Raw genomic sequence first — 17,097 nt, 5'->3', positions numbered from 1 at the left:
TTTTTTTCTCTACAAATAGAGATTTGGTTCATTTCATTTGGACACAGAAAAAAAAACCAAATTTTTCACTATCTTAATCTATTATTATCTTTCTAATTAGTCTTTCTTTTGAAGTTTTAATCTTTTTGTAGTGAAATGGATCCCAACAATTTTTCTAATTATCCCAACAATTCTCAAAATCCCAACAATTATCAAAACTCCAACAATTATCAAAACCCCAACAATTATCAAAATCCCAACAATTATCAAAATTCAAATCAATTTTTCAATCAACATCCTCAAAACACACCTAATTTTGGTTTAACACCAAATTTCAACCAATCATCCTTTGTTCCAAACTTTCATCCATATTATGGAACTATGCTGAGAAATCCATCTCAAACACCCCCGTTTAATGGTTACATGCCGATGGTTAATGAAAATTTTTCGAGTGGTGGTACAACTAACTTTCCCGAATTTTCAACACAATTAACTATTGTTAATGAAGATTCAACTCCTATGAGCAAGAAAAACCATCAACCATCATGGAACACTGAACAAAATTTGGTGTTAATTAGTGGGTGGATCAAATTTGGAACAAGCAGTGTTGTCGGGAAAAACCAGAAAGGTGAAACATATTGGGGTCAAATTGCTGACTATTGTAATGAGCATTGCTCATTCGATCCTCCGCGTGATGGAGTTGCATGCCGAAACCGTTTTAATTATATGAACAAAATACTGGGTAAATGGATTGGCGCTTATGATGGCGCTAAGCGTCTCCAAGGAAGTGGTTGGTCCGAGAATGATGTTTTGGCAAAAGCGCAGGAAATATATGCATGTGGGAAGAATGTTCGGTTCACTTTAATGGAAGAATGGAATGCTCTCCGTGATCAACCACGTTATAGTAGTCAAGTAGGATCTGGAAGTAGTGGATCTAAGAGATCTCACGAGAGTGATGCATGTGGCTCAAACTCTTTAGGATCTAGTGCTCGTCCTATAGGTAGGGATGCAGCCAAAAAGAAGGGAAAAAAGAAAGCTTCCACATCCACAGAGGTGGTGGACAAAGAATGGGATACTTACATGAAAATGAGGGAGAAAGAGGTGGAACATTTGGCAATGGTAGTTTCCAATCAACAAGAGAAAAACAGACTTAAGAAAATGAAAATGTATCTGAAGTTAAGTTCTGATGAGAATCTCGATGACCGAAAGAAAGCCATGTTGGACACATTGAACCAAGAACTGTTTCCATAATTAATTTCAATCAATGTAGTGTTTGCTTTAAATATTTGTCTGTAGTGTTTGCTTCAATTATTGTGATTGAATAAGTCAGTGTAGTCTTTGCTTTAATTATTGTGATATGTCAGTGTAAGGTTTGTTTTAAGTATTTGTACTACGTGTTTGCTTTAATTATTGTATCCACCACCCAACTTGCTTTAATTATTGTGTCCACCACTCAATCCTTATCTGATAATTAACTCTATACAATAATTATTTGAAATCCGTCAGTGGACCAAATTGATGGACAATAATTATTTTACAATAATTATTAACTCTATATATAGGGACTTATCCATTTATGTATCAATATCACAAATATCACAATCTACTTCCAATATCACAAACAATGGATCCATCAAGCGATGATTTTGATGTCGCAGCCTACTTGCAAAATCGTGAAGTTGAAGAAACTTATGTACTCAACCGATTTAGAGAGCGTCGGAAAAAAATATTGGAAGATGGTGCACCTCGTAGTAGAAAATATGTCAATAGAGATCATCGAGCTGCAAACCAAAGACTAATTGACGACTACTTTGCCAATGAGCCTACATATGACGATACAATGTTTCGTCGTCGGTACCGCATGCAAAAACATCTTTTCCTTCGAATCGTTGGGGACCTTTCAAGTAGTGATAACTACTTCACCCAGCGAGCTGATGCTGCCAAGAAAGAAGGTATATCACCTTTAGCAAAATGTACCACAGCAATGCGAATGTTAGCATACGGTATGGCAGCAGATGCGGTCGATGAGTACATCAAAATAGGAGGTACTACTGCATTAGAGTGCTTACGTAGATTTTGTAAAGGAATCATACGATTGTATGAGCAAGAGTATCTCAGAGCACCAACCCAAGATGACCTGCAAAAAATACTACATGTAAGTGAACTACGGGGGTTCCCAGGGATGATTGGGAGTATTGACTGCATGCACTGGGAGTGGAAAAATTGTCCTAAAGCATGGGAAGGTCAATTTACTAGGGGGGATAAGGGAACCACCACAGTTATTCTTGAAGCAGTTGCATCTCATGATCTATGGATCTGGCATGCCTTTTTTGGATGTCCGGGAACGTTGAACGACATAAACGTTCTAGACCGTTCACCTGTTTTTGATGACGTGGAACAGGGAAAGACTCCAAGTGTGAATTTCTATGTGAATCAACGTCCCTATGATATGACATACTATCTAGCCGATGGTATCTACCCTTCTTATCCAACTTTCGTCAAATCTATTAGACTTCCTCAAAGTGAACCCGATAAGTTATTTGCAAAATATCAGGAGGGATGTCGGAAGGACATCGAACGTGCATTTGGAGTGCTTCAAGCTCGATTTAAAATCATCCGTGAACCAGCTCGCTTGTGGGACATAGCCGATCTGAGTATCATCATGAGGTCTTGCATCATATTACATAATATGATTGTTGAGGATGAGCGAGATTCATATGCTCAACGTTGGACCGATTTTGAGCAGTCTGAGGAAAGTGGATCTAGTGCACCGCGACCATATTCAACCGAGGTATTACCCGCTTTTGCAAATCATGTGCGTGCTAGATCTGAGTTCCGTGATCAAAAAACTCATCACGAATTGCAAGCAGATCTAGTGAAGCACATATGGACAAAATTTGGAATGTTTCAGGATTAAAGATGATTTGTTTCGTATTTGTGTGTTGTTTCGTATTTTAAGTTAGTTTGCATCGTATTAATTACGTAACTTGTGTGTTGTATTGCATTTTAAGTTAATTTGTATCGTACTAATTACGTTATTTGTGTGATGTATTGTATTTTAAATTAAGAAAATAAAAAAAATATTTAAATAAATTTTGTTAAGTGTCTTATTTTAATTTAATTTTAATCGATAATTATAATGTTATTTAATCATAAAAACAAAAATTAAAATTTAAATAAGAATATGAAATAGAAAGTGGTGGGGTAGAGAAAGTGGTGGGGTATGGTGTTGAATATAAAAACCATTGGAGAGGGTAAAAGTTGAATGTGTGTTGAATGATTAGGTGGAAGAAAGAGAAAATGATGTGGAATGAAAAAGTGGGTGTTGAATATTTTTTGGTGTTGAAACTATTGTAGATGGTCTTATAATAAAATCTAGGTGTATTCAGTTACCAAGATTGATATTATCATAATGGTGGTTAAATATGATTCATTGGTAGCAATATAGTTGATATTAAATAGATGTGCTACTGGTAGGAATCATCCTGACCAATAAATTATTTCTCTGAATTATGAGTTGCTCTCAAAGTTCGGTGATTATAAGATTCAACATGTCTATTGTGTGGCCAACCAAGTTGGGGGATGCATTCACAAAATTAAATTTAGATTAAGGACTGGTCTTGGGACTTTTCATGTTGTCTTCTTGTTTTGCCTCTTTAGCTTTGTTAGTTGATAAGAGTGTTGTCTATAATCTATATATTTAGTTGATAACAGTGTTGTCTATATATCTAAGAGCTTTTAGTCATTAGGGTTGCCTCTTACAAGTGCATGACCAAATTATGATACTAAATTTAGTTTTTCATAATAAAATCAAGAGTGAAGACACAATTTAATCTCCAACCAAAAAATAATACCCACATATAGTCACTGATAGTTTTATATGGAGGATAAATTAGTCCCTAGTTTATTACAAACGATGGACTAATTTGTCTTCAATATAAAAATGAGAAAAAATAATTTGAATATTATTTTTTGTCAGGAACTAGATTGAACTGAGAGAAAATTGGGAGGGACTAAATTGAATTTTCACTCTAAAATAAAAGCAACTAACTAGGCCCAAAACCTCATAACCAACATAGTTAGTTAGATTACTTGACAAGCAAGTAACCTATCGATCATTATACCTCGGCATAAACAGAAAGCAACTAACTCTAACTAATCTTTGTTTAACAATACTAACTTCAATTAAATTAGATCATTATTAACATATCTACTAGCCTATTTGAATTATACCTCAGCATAAACAGAAGGCAAATAAAATGACTCCTTCGAGGGGCTTATCGCTCCCTTTGATACCAAAAATTGACAAACATTCATTCATTTAATGAACTAATTTACTATTTTGTAAATTTGAAAGATTAAACTGCTCCACCATTATTACAATTTTGAGGAGGGAAATGTTGAATTACTTTGTCAGATCTGTTGTTGATATTTTCTTCTTCATTAACACGTTCATCTACCAACTGCTGCTCCTCTTGTTCTCTCTTTTTAGCCTCAAGTTCCTGAATTTCTTTCTTCTTTCTAAGAAAATTTGATAGATCTTTAAGAGTAGTATCGGTCTCGCTGCCCTTGAGAAGCTGCTCCGCCACTTCAGCTGGAGTTACCAGCGCTTGCTGAATTGTTTCCTCAATCTCTCCAAATAGGGTGTGTTCTTTAATTCCAAGGTAACGGAAAGCTAACTGTCTAAAACCATAGGGAGTACAATAGGACATGTAAATATGAACATCCATGCGGCCGGGGCGCAACAAAGCTGGATCAAGCTTTTCCTTGTGGTTCGTTGTGAACACTATAATCCTTTCATCTCCACAACTTGACCATAGTCCATCAATAAAATTCAGCAACCCTGATAGTGTAACCTGTGGACAAAATGGACCTTAATTATATTTAGGGTGAAAATAATGTACTGTAAATAGTAAAACAAATCTTACAAATGAACATGAGTATCAAACTGATTTATGTATCACAAAAAAAAAAAAAGGACTTGACCACAGTTCATTATAAACATGACTCTGTTTCTTTGTTTGTTGCAAACTTGCAATTCAACGTGTGTGTGTGTGTGTGTGTGTGTGTGTGTGTGTGTGTGTGTGTGTGTGTGTGTGTGTGAGATCCTGATTTAAGGTGCCTCAGTGTTGCTTTCAAGTTCCATGTGGCAGCTATATACATAGGATCTTAATCCCTCTAGGTTATCAGTTTTTCACAAGATAATAAACGACATAGCAAAATACAATATGCAATGGCCATCTACTTAAGTCTTTACCTCACTCACAAACATTCCTCTACCCTTTTCATACCAAATTGGGCTCTGCAAGGGCAGTTAAGCTAATAAGTGGACCGCATTATTCCATAATCATCCACACAAGAGTACACTTCACTTTAGAATTGAATGGAGTCTAATTCCCTTTGGTCAAGGTTAATGTGAACAAAATTATCATATCTTTTTGTGTTATCCTCCTCTTCACAACATGAGCGTCTGGTAATCCAGAGTTCAGCATAAAGTTTGACGATAAATTATTCCTATTGGACTAGGCAAGTTCCTTTATCCAGATGGGCCTGTCCCGCTCCATAGGGCGAGAGGCCCAATAAGGCTAGCAAATAATATCTAGACGGCGAAATACTCGCCTGAACGAGATATGGATGGACTAAGTCGCAACCTAAGTGATAAATCCTACAATATAGGCCACATATGGGCCGGATATGGAGGGAAGCAGGCTTAACCACTCCTCCTGTTATGGAGGAACACTCGCCACCTCCACTAGGCGAGGGGACATATATATACATGCCCATGATCATTAAGTAAGGGACATTCTGCATACCTACTATACTAAATCCTAGCTCAGCATTTCTATTGACTAGACATTCACATAAATAACCTTAGCAAGAACACCTTCTAACAATCGAATTCGGATTCTCACGAACAATTACAATTCATAGTAAGGGGAAATTCATTATGCACCTTAAGCCTTTATTTCCAAATGTGAGTGACCACCATATACCACATCTATCATATCAACTTATATAATACCTTTATCTAATATATCTTATAAAACAGGATACAAGTAACATAAATATCAAAATGGTATCAAGCATGAAAAAATACTTGGTTAGACAACCGACATTTAACCATTTCATTTCAGAGCGCGCAGGCGCACACACATTTGAGGCAAAAAATAGAAACAAACCTGTTTATCATTTCTGCAAGACCTAGATTGCGCAACTCGATCCTGAAACTCAACAGTACAATCAATATCCTCAACAACAACAATAGACCTATTAGGCATAGCAATCAACAATCTCCTCAACTCAGCATTATTACTCAACTCAGTCAATTCCAAATCATAAATATCAAAATGCAAATAATTAGCCATAGCAGCAATCAAACTACTTTTCCCAGTTCCAGGTGGACCATACAATAAATAACCTCTCTTCCAAGCTTTCCCAACTTCTCTATAATATTCTTTCCTCATAACAAACTTTTCCAAATCACCTATAACAAACTCCCGTAAATCACGGTCAAGTGCCAGCGTGTCAAAAGTTGAAGGATGATTTAGCGTCGTCCCCATCCACGCATCATTCAAATTCCCGTACAGATTCTGATAATCAACGGTGAAGATTCGTAAAGCTTTTAATTCTTGTTTCTTTGATTTTGATTCTCGGAGAATAAACGGAATGTAATCGTTGAGAATCATGGCTTTGTGTTTTCTATTGAATGTTAATTCTAACGAACGGATTTCTGATTTTAACGTGGCGGTTAGATCGCGGTTGTTGCTGAAATTCTCGACGCGGCGGCATAAGAGGATCCAGTTGATTTTAACGCCGTTGAAGAAATCTGTTACTGATTGGTTATGTTCCATTGCGAGAGTGAAGTTTTGTTGGTGATCGAATTTGCTTAAACGGAGTCGTTTTGTTGAAGGTGGAACTACGGTGCCGAGATAGGTTTCAGCGGCGGAGTAGATTTGGTTATTATCGAGACCTTCGAATTCTTCGATTACCATTGTTAGGTCGGAGGAGAAATGAGAGTAAAGGGATTGGATTCCGGTGAATACGTATTCACGGAGGTCCATTGGGAGAAATTCATTGGCGACTGTACGGATTAGTACTGCGGTGGCGGCTACGGTGGCGGCGGTTGAGAGGATTGTTTTTGCGGTGGTTAGGTTTGTCTCTGATGAGGTAGAAGAGAAGGAAGAAAAAAATGAAGACATTTTTTTGGCTTGGGGTTTAGCTGAGGTTTTTGTGTGATGTAAATATTTATAGTCGGTGATGATTTGATGTGCCTAACGTGTCCAACAAGTCAATAATCCAAGTCAATAACTCAATTTTGACTATCTTTTCAAGGAAGCTAAACAAAAGAAAAAAATTAAAATAAAATAAAAAAACCCCAACAATTCGAAGCCTTACTCAATGGGTACCCATAGAAAAAAAAAAAAAATATATATATATATATATAGAGGATGTATATTATGAGAATGATAAAGATATATGAGAATATGAGAATGAATTTCAGCCTTTGGATTGAAAATACATAGATTAGATTAAAATGATGAGTCAGATGCCATTTTCTCTCTTTTTCTATTTTTTTATTTTTCTTTCTTTCTTCTCCGTACTATCTCTTCTTCTTCCTTGTTTCAAAAAAAAAATACTCATATTCTTCCTCTCCCGCTCCCACCGTGCAATTCTCCGGTGACTAGAACTGGATCATCGTCCTTATTCCTTCGCTGCATCTTTCTACCCTTCTCTCGTCGTTCTTCGTCGTTGTTTGCCGCCGTTGTTTGGTTGCCGTTTTCGTTGCATCTCGATCTCTACCTCTCTCTCTGTGATCGAAATCAATTTTTGATTTCATGAATTGAAGTTTGTTTGTTGTGTTTTGCAATCAATCAACAAGTAAATTAATAAAAATGAATTAAATAGAGAAGCCATGGATTTTGAAATTTAAGATCTGGACCTTCATATTATTACTAGTTCTGCAGAGCGAGAGAGAGAGAGAGAGAGAGAGAGAGAGAGAGAGAGAGAGAGAGAGAGCAAGACGAATATGGTGGGCGGTGGCGAGCGGAGGTGGTTCGAAGGTGTGAACACTTTGCTTGGTCGGTGTGGGTGAAACCGTGTGAAGTGATTTTTTGTTGTATTTGCATGCCGGAAGAAGAAGTGGAAGGAGAAGAGATGTGGTACATAGGAAAAAGAGAAGCACACTTTAATCTAAGCCATTAATTTTTAATCCAAAGGCTAAAATTCATTCTCACATTCTCATATATTTTTATCATTCTCATAATATACATCCTATATATATATATATATATATATATATATATATATATATATATATATATATATATATATATATATATATATATAGGGGGCTGCTAATTTAGACCCAGTTGGGTCTAAATTAGCAAAGTGCACCTTTTCAGTTGGACCAAAATACCCATTCTTTTTAATTAATTAACCAAATTACCATCAATGGACGCGGATCCAGTGTCGCGCGCGTACCGCAGGACCATGGTTACAGACCGTTGATTTCCATCAGACAGCCAAGATCTGATCTCATCAAGACTGTCTGATCAATCAGACAGCCCAGATCATCCGAATCCATCAGATTCCAGCGCGTGCACCACACTGGATTACACCCTGGAGAGAGAAGAATCTACTTTTTAAAAGCAGGACACGTGTCGCTGTCTGATTGGCTGGGCGTGATTTTTTTCCATTTAATACTTTGAACTCAATTATTTCGTTGTAAATTAATTTTTTATTTTTTTATTTTATACCAAAATTCATAATTTTTTTTTCTCTACAAAGAGAGACTTGGTTCGTTTGATTTGGACACAGAAAAAAAAACCCAATTTTTCACTACCTTAATCTCATTTTTCACTACCTTACATCAACTCACTGAAACCATTCTACCAGCTAAATGGTTTCAGAAGCAAACACAATTAATAAATTACTCACTGAAACCATTCTACCAGTAAAATAGTTTCAGAGTACAACTATGTGCAACCATTCTACAAGCTAAATGGTTTCAGAAGCAAATAACTAATAATCAACTTACTGAAACCATTCTACCAGCAAAATGGTTTCAGATTACAACTCTCTGAAACCATTGTACCAGATAAATGGTTTCAGAAGCAAACACAATTAATAAATTACTCATTGAAACCATTCTACCAGTAAAATGGTTTCAGAATACAACTATGTGCAACCATTCTACCAGTAAAATGGTTTCAGAAGCAAACATTAGTTTTTAATTACCGTTTTATCTCATTTAATTAACTAAAAATAGTTTCAGGTCTCCAAAAATTTCATAAAATATACCAAAAGTTCCAGAATATTATCTACTATTTTCCTGGTATAATGGTTTCAGTGAGTTGGTTGAGTGGTGCGTGTTAAATTACAACACACAAGTAACGTATTTAGTAGACAAAAAATGAGATTAAGGTAGTGAAAAATTGCATTTTTTTTTCGGTGTCCAAATCAAACGAACCAAGTCTCTATTTGTAGAAAAAAAAATTATGAATTTTGGTATAAAAAAAAAAAAAAAAAATTAATTTACAACGAAATAATTGAGTTCAAAGTATTAAATGAACAAAAATCACGTCCAGCCAACCATTGTGTGACACGTGTCCTACTTTTAAAAAGCAAATTTTTCTCTCTCCAGGGTGTAATCCAGTGTGGCGCACGCGCTGGAATCTGATGAATCAGGATGATCTGGGCTGTCGGATTGATCAGACAGTCTTGATGAGATCAGATCTTGTCTGTCTGATGGAAATCAACGGTCTGTAACCATGGTCCTTCGGTACGTGCGCGACACTGGATCTGCGTCTATTAATAGGTATTTTGGTTAATTAATTAAAAAGAATGGGTATTTTGGTACAATTGAAAAGGTGCACCTTGCTAACTTAGACCTAACTAGGGTCTAAGTTAGAAAACCCCATATATATATATATATATATATATATATATATATATATATATATATAATATTAATTATTGTCATTAGACTCGCAATAATGTCTTAATTTTTGCATTTGCTTTATGATTAAACTCTTATTATTTCTTTTGGCAAAATATGTTTTTCGTCCTTGTAATATAGACAAATCTGAGTTGTTGTCTGTGAGAAAAATCCTTGCAATTTACCACTGTAATATCAAACTACTATCATTTTAGTCCCTGATTTCAACATACCACACAAAAAACTAATGTGGCAATGGATCGGCGGATTAGCCACCGGCCCGTAAGATTTTGACGCTAACTTGACATTTTTTTTTGTGAATTATTATTTTTTATGTTCTTTAATTATTTTTTTAGAGGGACCGAAACAAAAGATAAAAATATGTATTTTCTTGTGATTCATATTATTTTTTGTTCTGCAACTTTCTACTAAAAGTTGAACTGGGATAGTGAAAAATAGAGGCTTAAAGGTGTGCGTTGGAGGGAGAGGGCAGTGGTTGCATGACAAGGAGAATTGATGACAAAATTAGCAAGTGTAATAACTTATCGTTAAGTAATAAAATTTATAAAGTTCGTATTCGTAGGGATTGTTTCAATCTTGACAAAACAATTGAATCGTATTTAGGTCGTAAATATAAGGGGCATGCTTGGCATATATTTGGTTTATAAGATAATTAAAATAAAAATTGCAATAAATTGACGAAGACTTTTTAATGGAGCGAAACAATTAAGGATTGTTTCGAATCCTCTCTCTATATCCCTATTTGGTACTCTAGGTTCTAATTCTCAACAACCAAACTCTAATAGTTATGATAATTTAACAAAATAGATTAAGTCCAATTCCTTGGCTCATGATCCATTTTATCTAATAAAATACCCTAATTCCAGTGGCGATTTCACCACCAGGCATGCCAGGCACGTGCCTGGGCTGCCAATTTTTAATTTATTTTTTTTTTATAATAAAACAAAAGAACTACCAAAAAAAAAGCAATAGATTATTAAGATTATTAAGTTGGCTTTGATATTATCGGTGTCGACAACATCCGTTGAAAGAACTTTTTCCGCAATGAAGATTATTAAGACTAAATTGCGCAACAAGATCAACGATGAGTGGTTCAATGACTTGATGATATGTTACACCGAGCGGGAGATATTCAAGTCACTTGATGATGTTGATATTATCAGAACCTTCACCGCAAAGAAGTCTCGGAAAGGGAATTTGCCTCCTAGTTTTATGTAGTACACTATTGGTATGTTATATTTCATCCCCTTATTTGACTCATATTTTGCTGGTTTAAATATTATTGTATCCAGAAATTTAGTTGATAAAATTCCCTCCAAAATTTTGCCTAGGCTCTCTAACATTCCTGGAATCGCCACTGCCTAATTCCTTAGGCGAAACTAATATTATCAAAAGCGTTATTGAACGTTAAATTCTCAATCATACCAACTAATTCTTTATTCCTAAAGCAATTACGATTGGCAAACAGTTAATTTAGTTCTAGTAATAAAACCTAGGATCAGTAGTGAATTATTTCTTGAAATCAATTCGATATTGGCCAAATAAAGAAAAGCATTAAACACGAAATTAACTGAATAACTATTAGTTTTGATTACATAAATAAAAACACGTAGTTACATGATTCAAATAGTTTTACAGAGAATCATCTAAAATCCTTAATTTGATGAAATTAATTACTCATAATAATAATTGACATAACAATTAAATAATAGTATGAGATTTGAAATAATACTTCTATGGAGGAATTCGTCACAACCGTACTCCTATTCTCCAAAAATCTGAATCTTGCGTGAATAGTCCCTTTGTTTGGTTAAAACTCATATATTTATATGTAGCATTCCATAGAGTCACGTGCAACTAAAAATAAGGACTAGCTTTCCTATCCAATGTTGACAGCTCATCAAATTAAAAACAAAAAGTAGTACGCATTACTGTAGCACGCGTTTTGATCCATACGTAGTGGCAAAATCGCGCTGTGAACTTTGGTCTTCAAGCTTCTTGCTATGTCGATTTCTTTAAATATTCTTCTTTTTGACCATAAATTCTTCCTAAAAACTTATTAAACTACTATGAGATTGCAATTAAATTAACAAATAAGTGACTGTCATCACGCAAAGATCCTATGAGAGAAGATTGCATTGTGACTTGTGAGAGAGACGGAGGAAGAATAGGTATGAGAATGAAGGATGTATGCGGTGGTGGTGGTGGGGTTTGAGAAATTTCAATAATGGGAGACGAGGGAGAAATTCTTCGGTGATGGAAAATAATTTGAAGGAAAGATTGTGAAGCATAGTTGATTTTGTTTTCTTTAAAGATTTTTAGGTTGAAAGATTAATTATGCGTTGAACTTATTTGGTTTGGAATGAATGCTTATTTGTTGGGTTTGAACTTTGAATGCTTTTTTTCCTTTCTAAGATTTGTTTCTTTCTTGAAGATAATGAAAGGTTTTTGAGATTTATGTGTTTTAAAATTAGTGCCTGAATATTTATGTCTTTCCCTATCATTTTTAATTTTTTTTTACGAGTCAGACAAAAAAATGCCAAATCACCGTCCCTTACACGAGTCCAAATCCACTCCATTACTTTATCTTCCATTTCCCTCCAGTTTTCATATTTTAATGGATGAGATTAAAAGCTCAAAGTTACAGAGACAACAACAACAACGTGAACTAACAAACCACCCGTTTCTGTTTCTTCACCATCGATCTCTTTGACTTCTCGCCGCCGTCGTTCATCTCCCGCCGTCTATCCCTATTCTATTGTTCTTGGTTATGCTATTATTGATTCCAATTTTAGGTTTCAAACATGGAATATGGGTTGATTGAATTGAAGATTGTCATTGGAGATGGAAGATTGTTTGATAGAAATTGAAGATTGTTTTATGATGTCTCTCTGTTTCATCTTCTCCCTTTGTGTCTCTCTATTTCTCTTCATCATCTCACTTACAGATCCGTTAGTCATGCTTTCTCTTCATCGTCTCACTTTCATCTATGGTGAAGTTGTGTGCCGTCGGCAGCGGTGGTGATTCTTCTATCTTCTCTTTTTTTATTTTGGCTGGAAACCTTTTAAATAGATTAGATTTGAGTAAATAATGAGGTTGAGAGTGAAAATGGTGGAACAAAGGGTGATCTTTCACATAAAAGAAAATTAAAGGTTGGGTTATGGATGATGAAAATAAAATGGAAATGAAAACTCCCCAAAATTTGTTAGATTAAAAATGTTAAAACTTGGAAGATAATGGAACAATAGGATTGAAAATCAACAATAGCGGCAACGTTGGGGTTGTTTGTGACGGCGGCAGAGTTCCGACGACGGCAAGAAGGTAAAGAGAGATGGTGAAGTAAGATGGAAACTGGGTTGTTGTTGGTTCAGGAGTCAGGACTGTTTATGTGTGGCTTGCAGAAGTTGAGAGTTTTAATCTCATCCATTAAAATGTTTATTTGCCACGTGTCACTCATCCAGATGAAAACCGGAGGGAAATGGAGGATAAAGCAATGGAGTGGATTTGGACTCCCTTACACATGTGTCAATTATCTAGTTAGCAAATTCTGACCACAAAAGTATTTTTGAGTGATGAAAATAAATAAGAAAATGGTAAAGTACTTTCGCTCATTATTATATAGTTTTGAGAATATAAATGCAAAAATATGATATTAAGTGGGTCCAAATATCATTTATACACCCAAAAATATTTAAAAACTTTGATAATTAAAGAAATGAAAAGAATAGGAAATGGGGAGGATCCTAACTCATCGATCTCATCCTCGTTTTGTTGATATCCCTATGAAAAATTGCAGATAGAGAAGTCATGAAGAATGGTTCTGATAGAAGATGTCTTATTCTTTTGTGGCTCTCAACAGGTACACATAATAAGTTTTTCTTTCCCACGGCACCTGCCATTGATTTTAGTTAAGCCTTGTTGAATAGATCAATCTCATTATTGTTCTTGCACCTTCATGATTAGAAATAAATATGTGGACCTTGCCGAATAGCCTTGTCTTCAACCATCTCATCTCCCATGCCTACTTGCATCCAAAATGGAGTATTATGTCTCTATGAAAATAAAAATAAAAATTACGTCTCTGTTTTAGGGTTTAGATTTCAACCTCATAACTTATAAACGTATATGATAAATAGATTTTTTCTTCAAAAAAAAAAAGATTTGTTTAATACCATTTTTTTTCACAAATTTAAAACTTATTTCTGCTAATTTATAAATTAATTTGATAAGCTAATTTAATTACTTTATAGTTAAAGCCATTAAGTTTGGTCTAGTGGTGAGTGATTTGGGTAGTATGTTGTATGTCTTAGGTTCGATTCACAGCTCATTATAAACCTATAAAAAAAATTACTTTATATATAGTTTAAAATTTATAACTTTCATTTTCTCTCTTAATTTTATCCATGTTATTGATAAAACTAATATAGCGATATAAAAGTATATAAATTACTTTATCCATATAAACGTAATAGTTAACCCGTTCAGGATTTTCTAGTTGTTTTAAGTTTGTTCAAAGAATTTTTTTGTTTGTTTACATATAAGGATTGACGACAGTGAATATATCAGATTAAAAATAAGGCTTTTTGTTTTGGGCAAAACACATTAAGACGTCCTTTAAATTTCGCCTAAGTAATGGTTAAATCTTTTATGTTTTTTAGGTGATAATAAGGTCTTTAAGTTTTTTAGGTAACAAATAGGTCATTTATGTTTCTAACTTGTTGCACTGTGACCTTTAACATTGATTTCCATAAGGATATTTTGATGAAAAAAACACTATGTTTGAGGAGATTAATTGTAAAAGCAACAGTTCGACAAGCTTTTATAACGGATGATAACTAGAAAGGTAACCGCGCAACAAATTTTTATAATGGATGATAACTGAAATAGTAACAGTGCAACAAGTTATAAACATAAAAACTTTATATTACACTCTTAACTCTATCATTTTACACAAAAGGCCTCCCATTAAAATCAGAAATACTTGATTGGGCACAATCTAAAATATAAATTATTTAGACACATACACATAAAATCATATATCCTCTGATTATTTTAAAAATATATATTATTTAGTTTTTATTCTATTTATTCTTTTTTTATGGTTAGCGCCTAAACTTTGTACCTCAAAAAAGAAAACCGTTCAATCTTCTTGCTTAGTTTTCGCTCCGCTCGTGCGTGGCATTCCTTGCTGGCGGAGCGGCATATCGAAAAAAAAAACCTTTTTCTAAAATTTTGTTTTAGGTATTAAAGATAGAGTTTTTCTAACGAGTGTCTTGGGGGTACTCTTTAAGCATTCAATTTAAAAAAAACTATTTAATTAAAAAGTGAAACATTTCAATTCTCAATATATTGACTTTACACATTTATATAAAAATTTCACAAAAACTTATTATTTAAGGTGCTTAAAGAGTGTTCTAAGAACACTTGTTAGCATTTCTCTTGAGTTGGACTTGGTGCCAATAAAAGTGAAAGCCATGGTAACATCACAATCATCATCCTTTTTGGATAAAAAGAGGATAGGACAAGGTGTACAACGTTTGTGGAACTGATGAAAACTCTCCCATCCTAGATACTCGGAGTACACCACAAAGATACAAATAATTAAAGTGGATGATTAAAGTTCGAGGGAAAAATAAGAGGGTGTGGGGGTCATAACATAACCTTCTCCAGCTCTCCTGCTTTAATGGTGATTTTGGAGCATTGCAAGTGCATAATATTATTGGTGGTGCTATGACCCCTCTCACCATCCTAGTTGTCATTTTCACTCTATAATATTCAACCAAACATCATATATCATAATGTGAACTTGGAGTTTTTTTTACGTCCCAAACATGTCTCATGAACTTAGCTCAGTTGGTAGGACATTGCACTATTTATGCAGGGAGCCGATGTTCGAACCCCGATCATCTCACTTTTCGATTCAAGGGTGAAATTTCTAACCCATTAAGCTATATGACAAAAAAAAAAAACAAATTGAATGGACTATAAATAATCTGACAGCTCTTTTTATATGCTTAAATTAAATCTGCCAAAATAAATTACCGAAATCAGAAATTAATTTGCTATAAAATGCAATGCCGCATTTTAGACGATTTTATGAGCAATCACTTAATTCATTTGAAGAAAATTTGAAACTAGCTAAAGCGGGCCACATCGTAATATTGTTGCTTATGTTAGAATCTAAGCTAAAACACTATTGCATGTGAACAATTGGGTTCCATCTAAATATCATCGAGATATATTTGACATTTTAGGTTTAAATATGGAGTTTAATTGTTGTGGACTGTCAGTGTAAAGATTTTTTACACATGCATCCAATAATGTGTTGCCACATCATTTAATGAACGTGTCACATCATGTGTTTTTTAATACCATACATGATGTGTTGGTATATTACTGTACGCATGTGTAAAATAACTTTACACTGACAGTGCATATAAATTAAATTCTTAAATATGATGTTTAGTCTCTAAAATTATAGTGCTTTTTGGTTTAGTCTCGACAGTATACATTTTTTGTGGTAATCCCTGCAAATTAAAAAATTATTACTTTTAATCCTTAACGTTATATGTGGTCCAACATAATCGTAACATGTGGCCCAATAAGTTGATTTTAAAGACTTAAAACAACAAATTTTAAATTTACAAGGACTAAACCCAAACAAAAAATTTACATGGACTAAAATCAAAAAACACTATAATTGTAAAGCTATAATTGTAGAGACTAACATCATATTTAAACCTAATGTCAAAGCACATGAGCTAACTACACAACTCCATTTAACTATAATGGCAAGCGAACTTGTATTATTTCATGTAATGTAGCTTTCAAACAACTGTAACATGGTGGAAGGCATTTCAATCAGCATCAAAGTTTGCTAAATCACAGCCTGAGTTAGTCCACTATTTTGCTAAGAATTATCGACTCCATATATTTTCATGATAATCTTGATGTGAAGTTGTTTTGAGTAATAAAATATCTCCTTTTTTAATTACAAATATAAAATCAAGCCACTAAGTTTGGTCTAGTGATTAAGAGTTTGGGTAGTATGTTATAGGTCTCGAGTTTGATCCTCAACTCCATTGTAAAAAAAAAAATCGCTTTTTTATTTGGACTTTATTTAATGTGCACAAGCAAAATTATTTTTCACCATCAGATCA

General features: G+C 34.2%; 2 protein-coding genes and 1 pseudogene across 2 annotated transcripts; 2 read left to right on the top strand and 1 right to left on the bottom strand.

Moving 5' to 3' along the window:
- The first annotated feature begins 135 nt into the window (after positions 1-135).
- LOC123922818 lies at positions 136-1,230 on the top strand. Its single transcript, XM_045975504.1, has one exon. The coding sequence runs from the start codon at positions 136-138 to the stop codon at positions 1,228-1,230; it is 1,095 nt and encodes a 364-aa protein (XP_045831460.1).
- Positions 1,231-1,596: 366 nt separating this feature from the next.
- LOC123923334 lies at positions 1,597-2,855 on the top strand (annotated as a pseudogene).
- A 1,285-nt stretch (positions 2,856-4,140) lies between these two features.
- Positions 4,141-7,194, bottom strand: LOC123882141 (AAA-ATPase At3g50940-like). The gene is made up of 2 exons (XM_045930947.1): positions 6,159-7,194; positions 4,141-4,835 (listed from the first exon to the last, which is right to left on the bottom strand). The coding sequence occupies exons 1-2, from the start codon at positions 7,176-7,178 to the stop codon at positions 4,338-4,340; spliced, it is 1,518 nt and encodes a 505-aa protein (XP_045786903.1). The 5' UTR covers positions 7,179-7,194; the 3' UTR covers positions 4,141-4,337.
- Positions 7,195-17,097: the final 9,903 nt, after the last annotated feature.

This window comes from Trifolium pratense, linkage group LG4 (genome assembly GCF_020283565.1).
Source record: "Trifolium pratense cultivar HEN17-A07 linkage group LG4, ARS_RC_1.1, whole genome shotgun sequence".
Lineage (NCBI taxonomy): Eukaryota > Viridiplantae > Streptophyta > Magnoliopsida > Fabales > Fabaceae > Trifolium > Trifolium pratense.
Note: the sequence above shows the minus strand (reverse complement) of the source record. Positions and strands in the feature narration are given on the sequence as shown.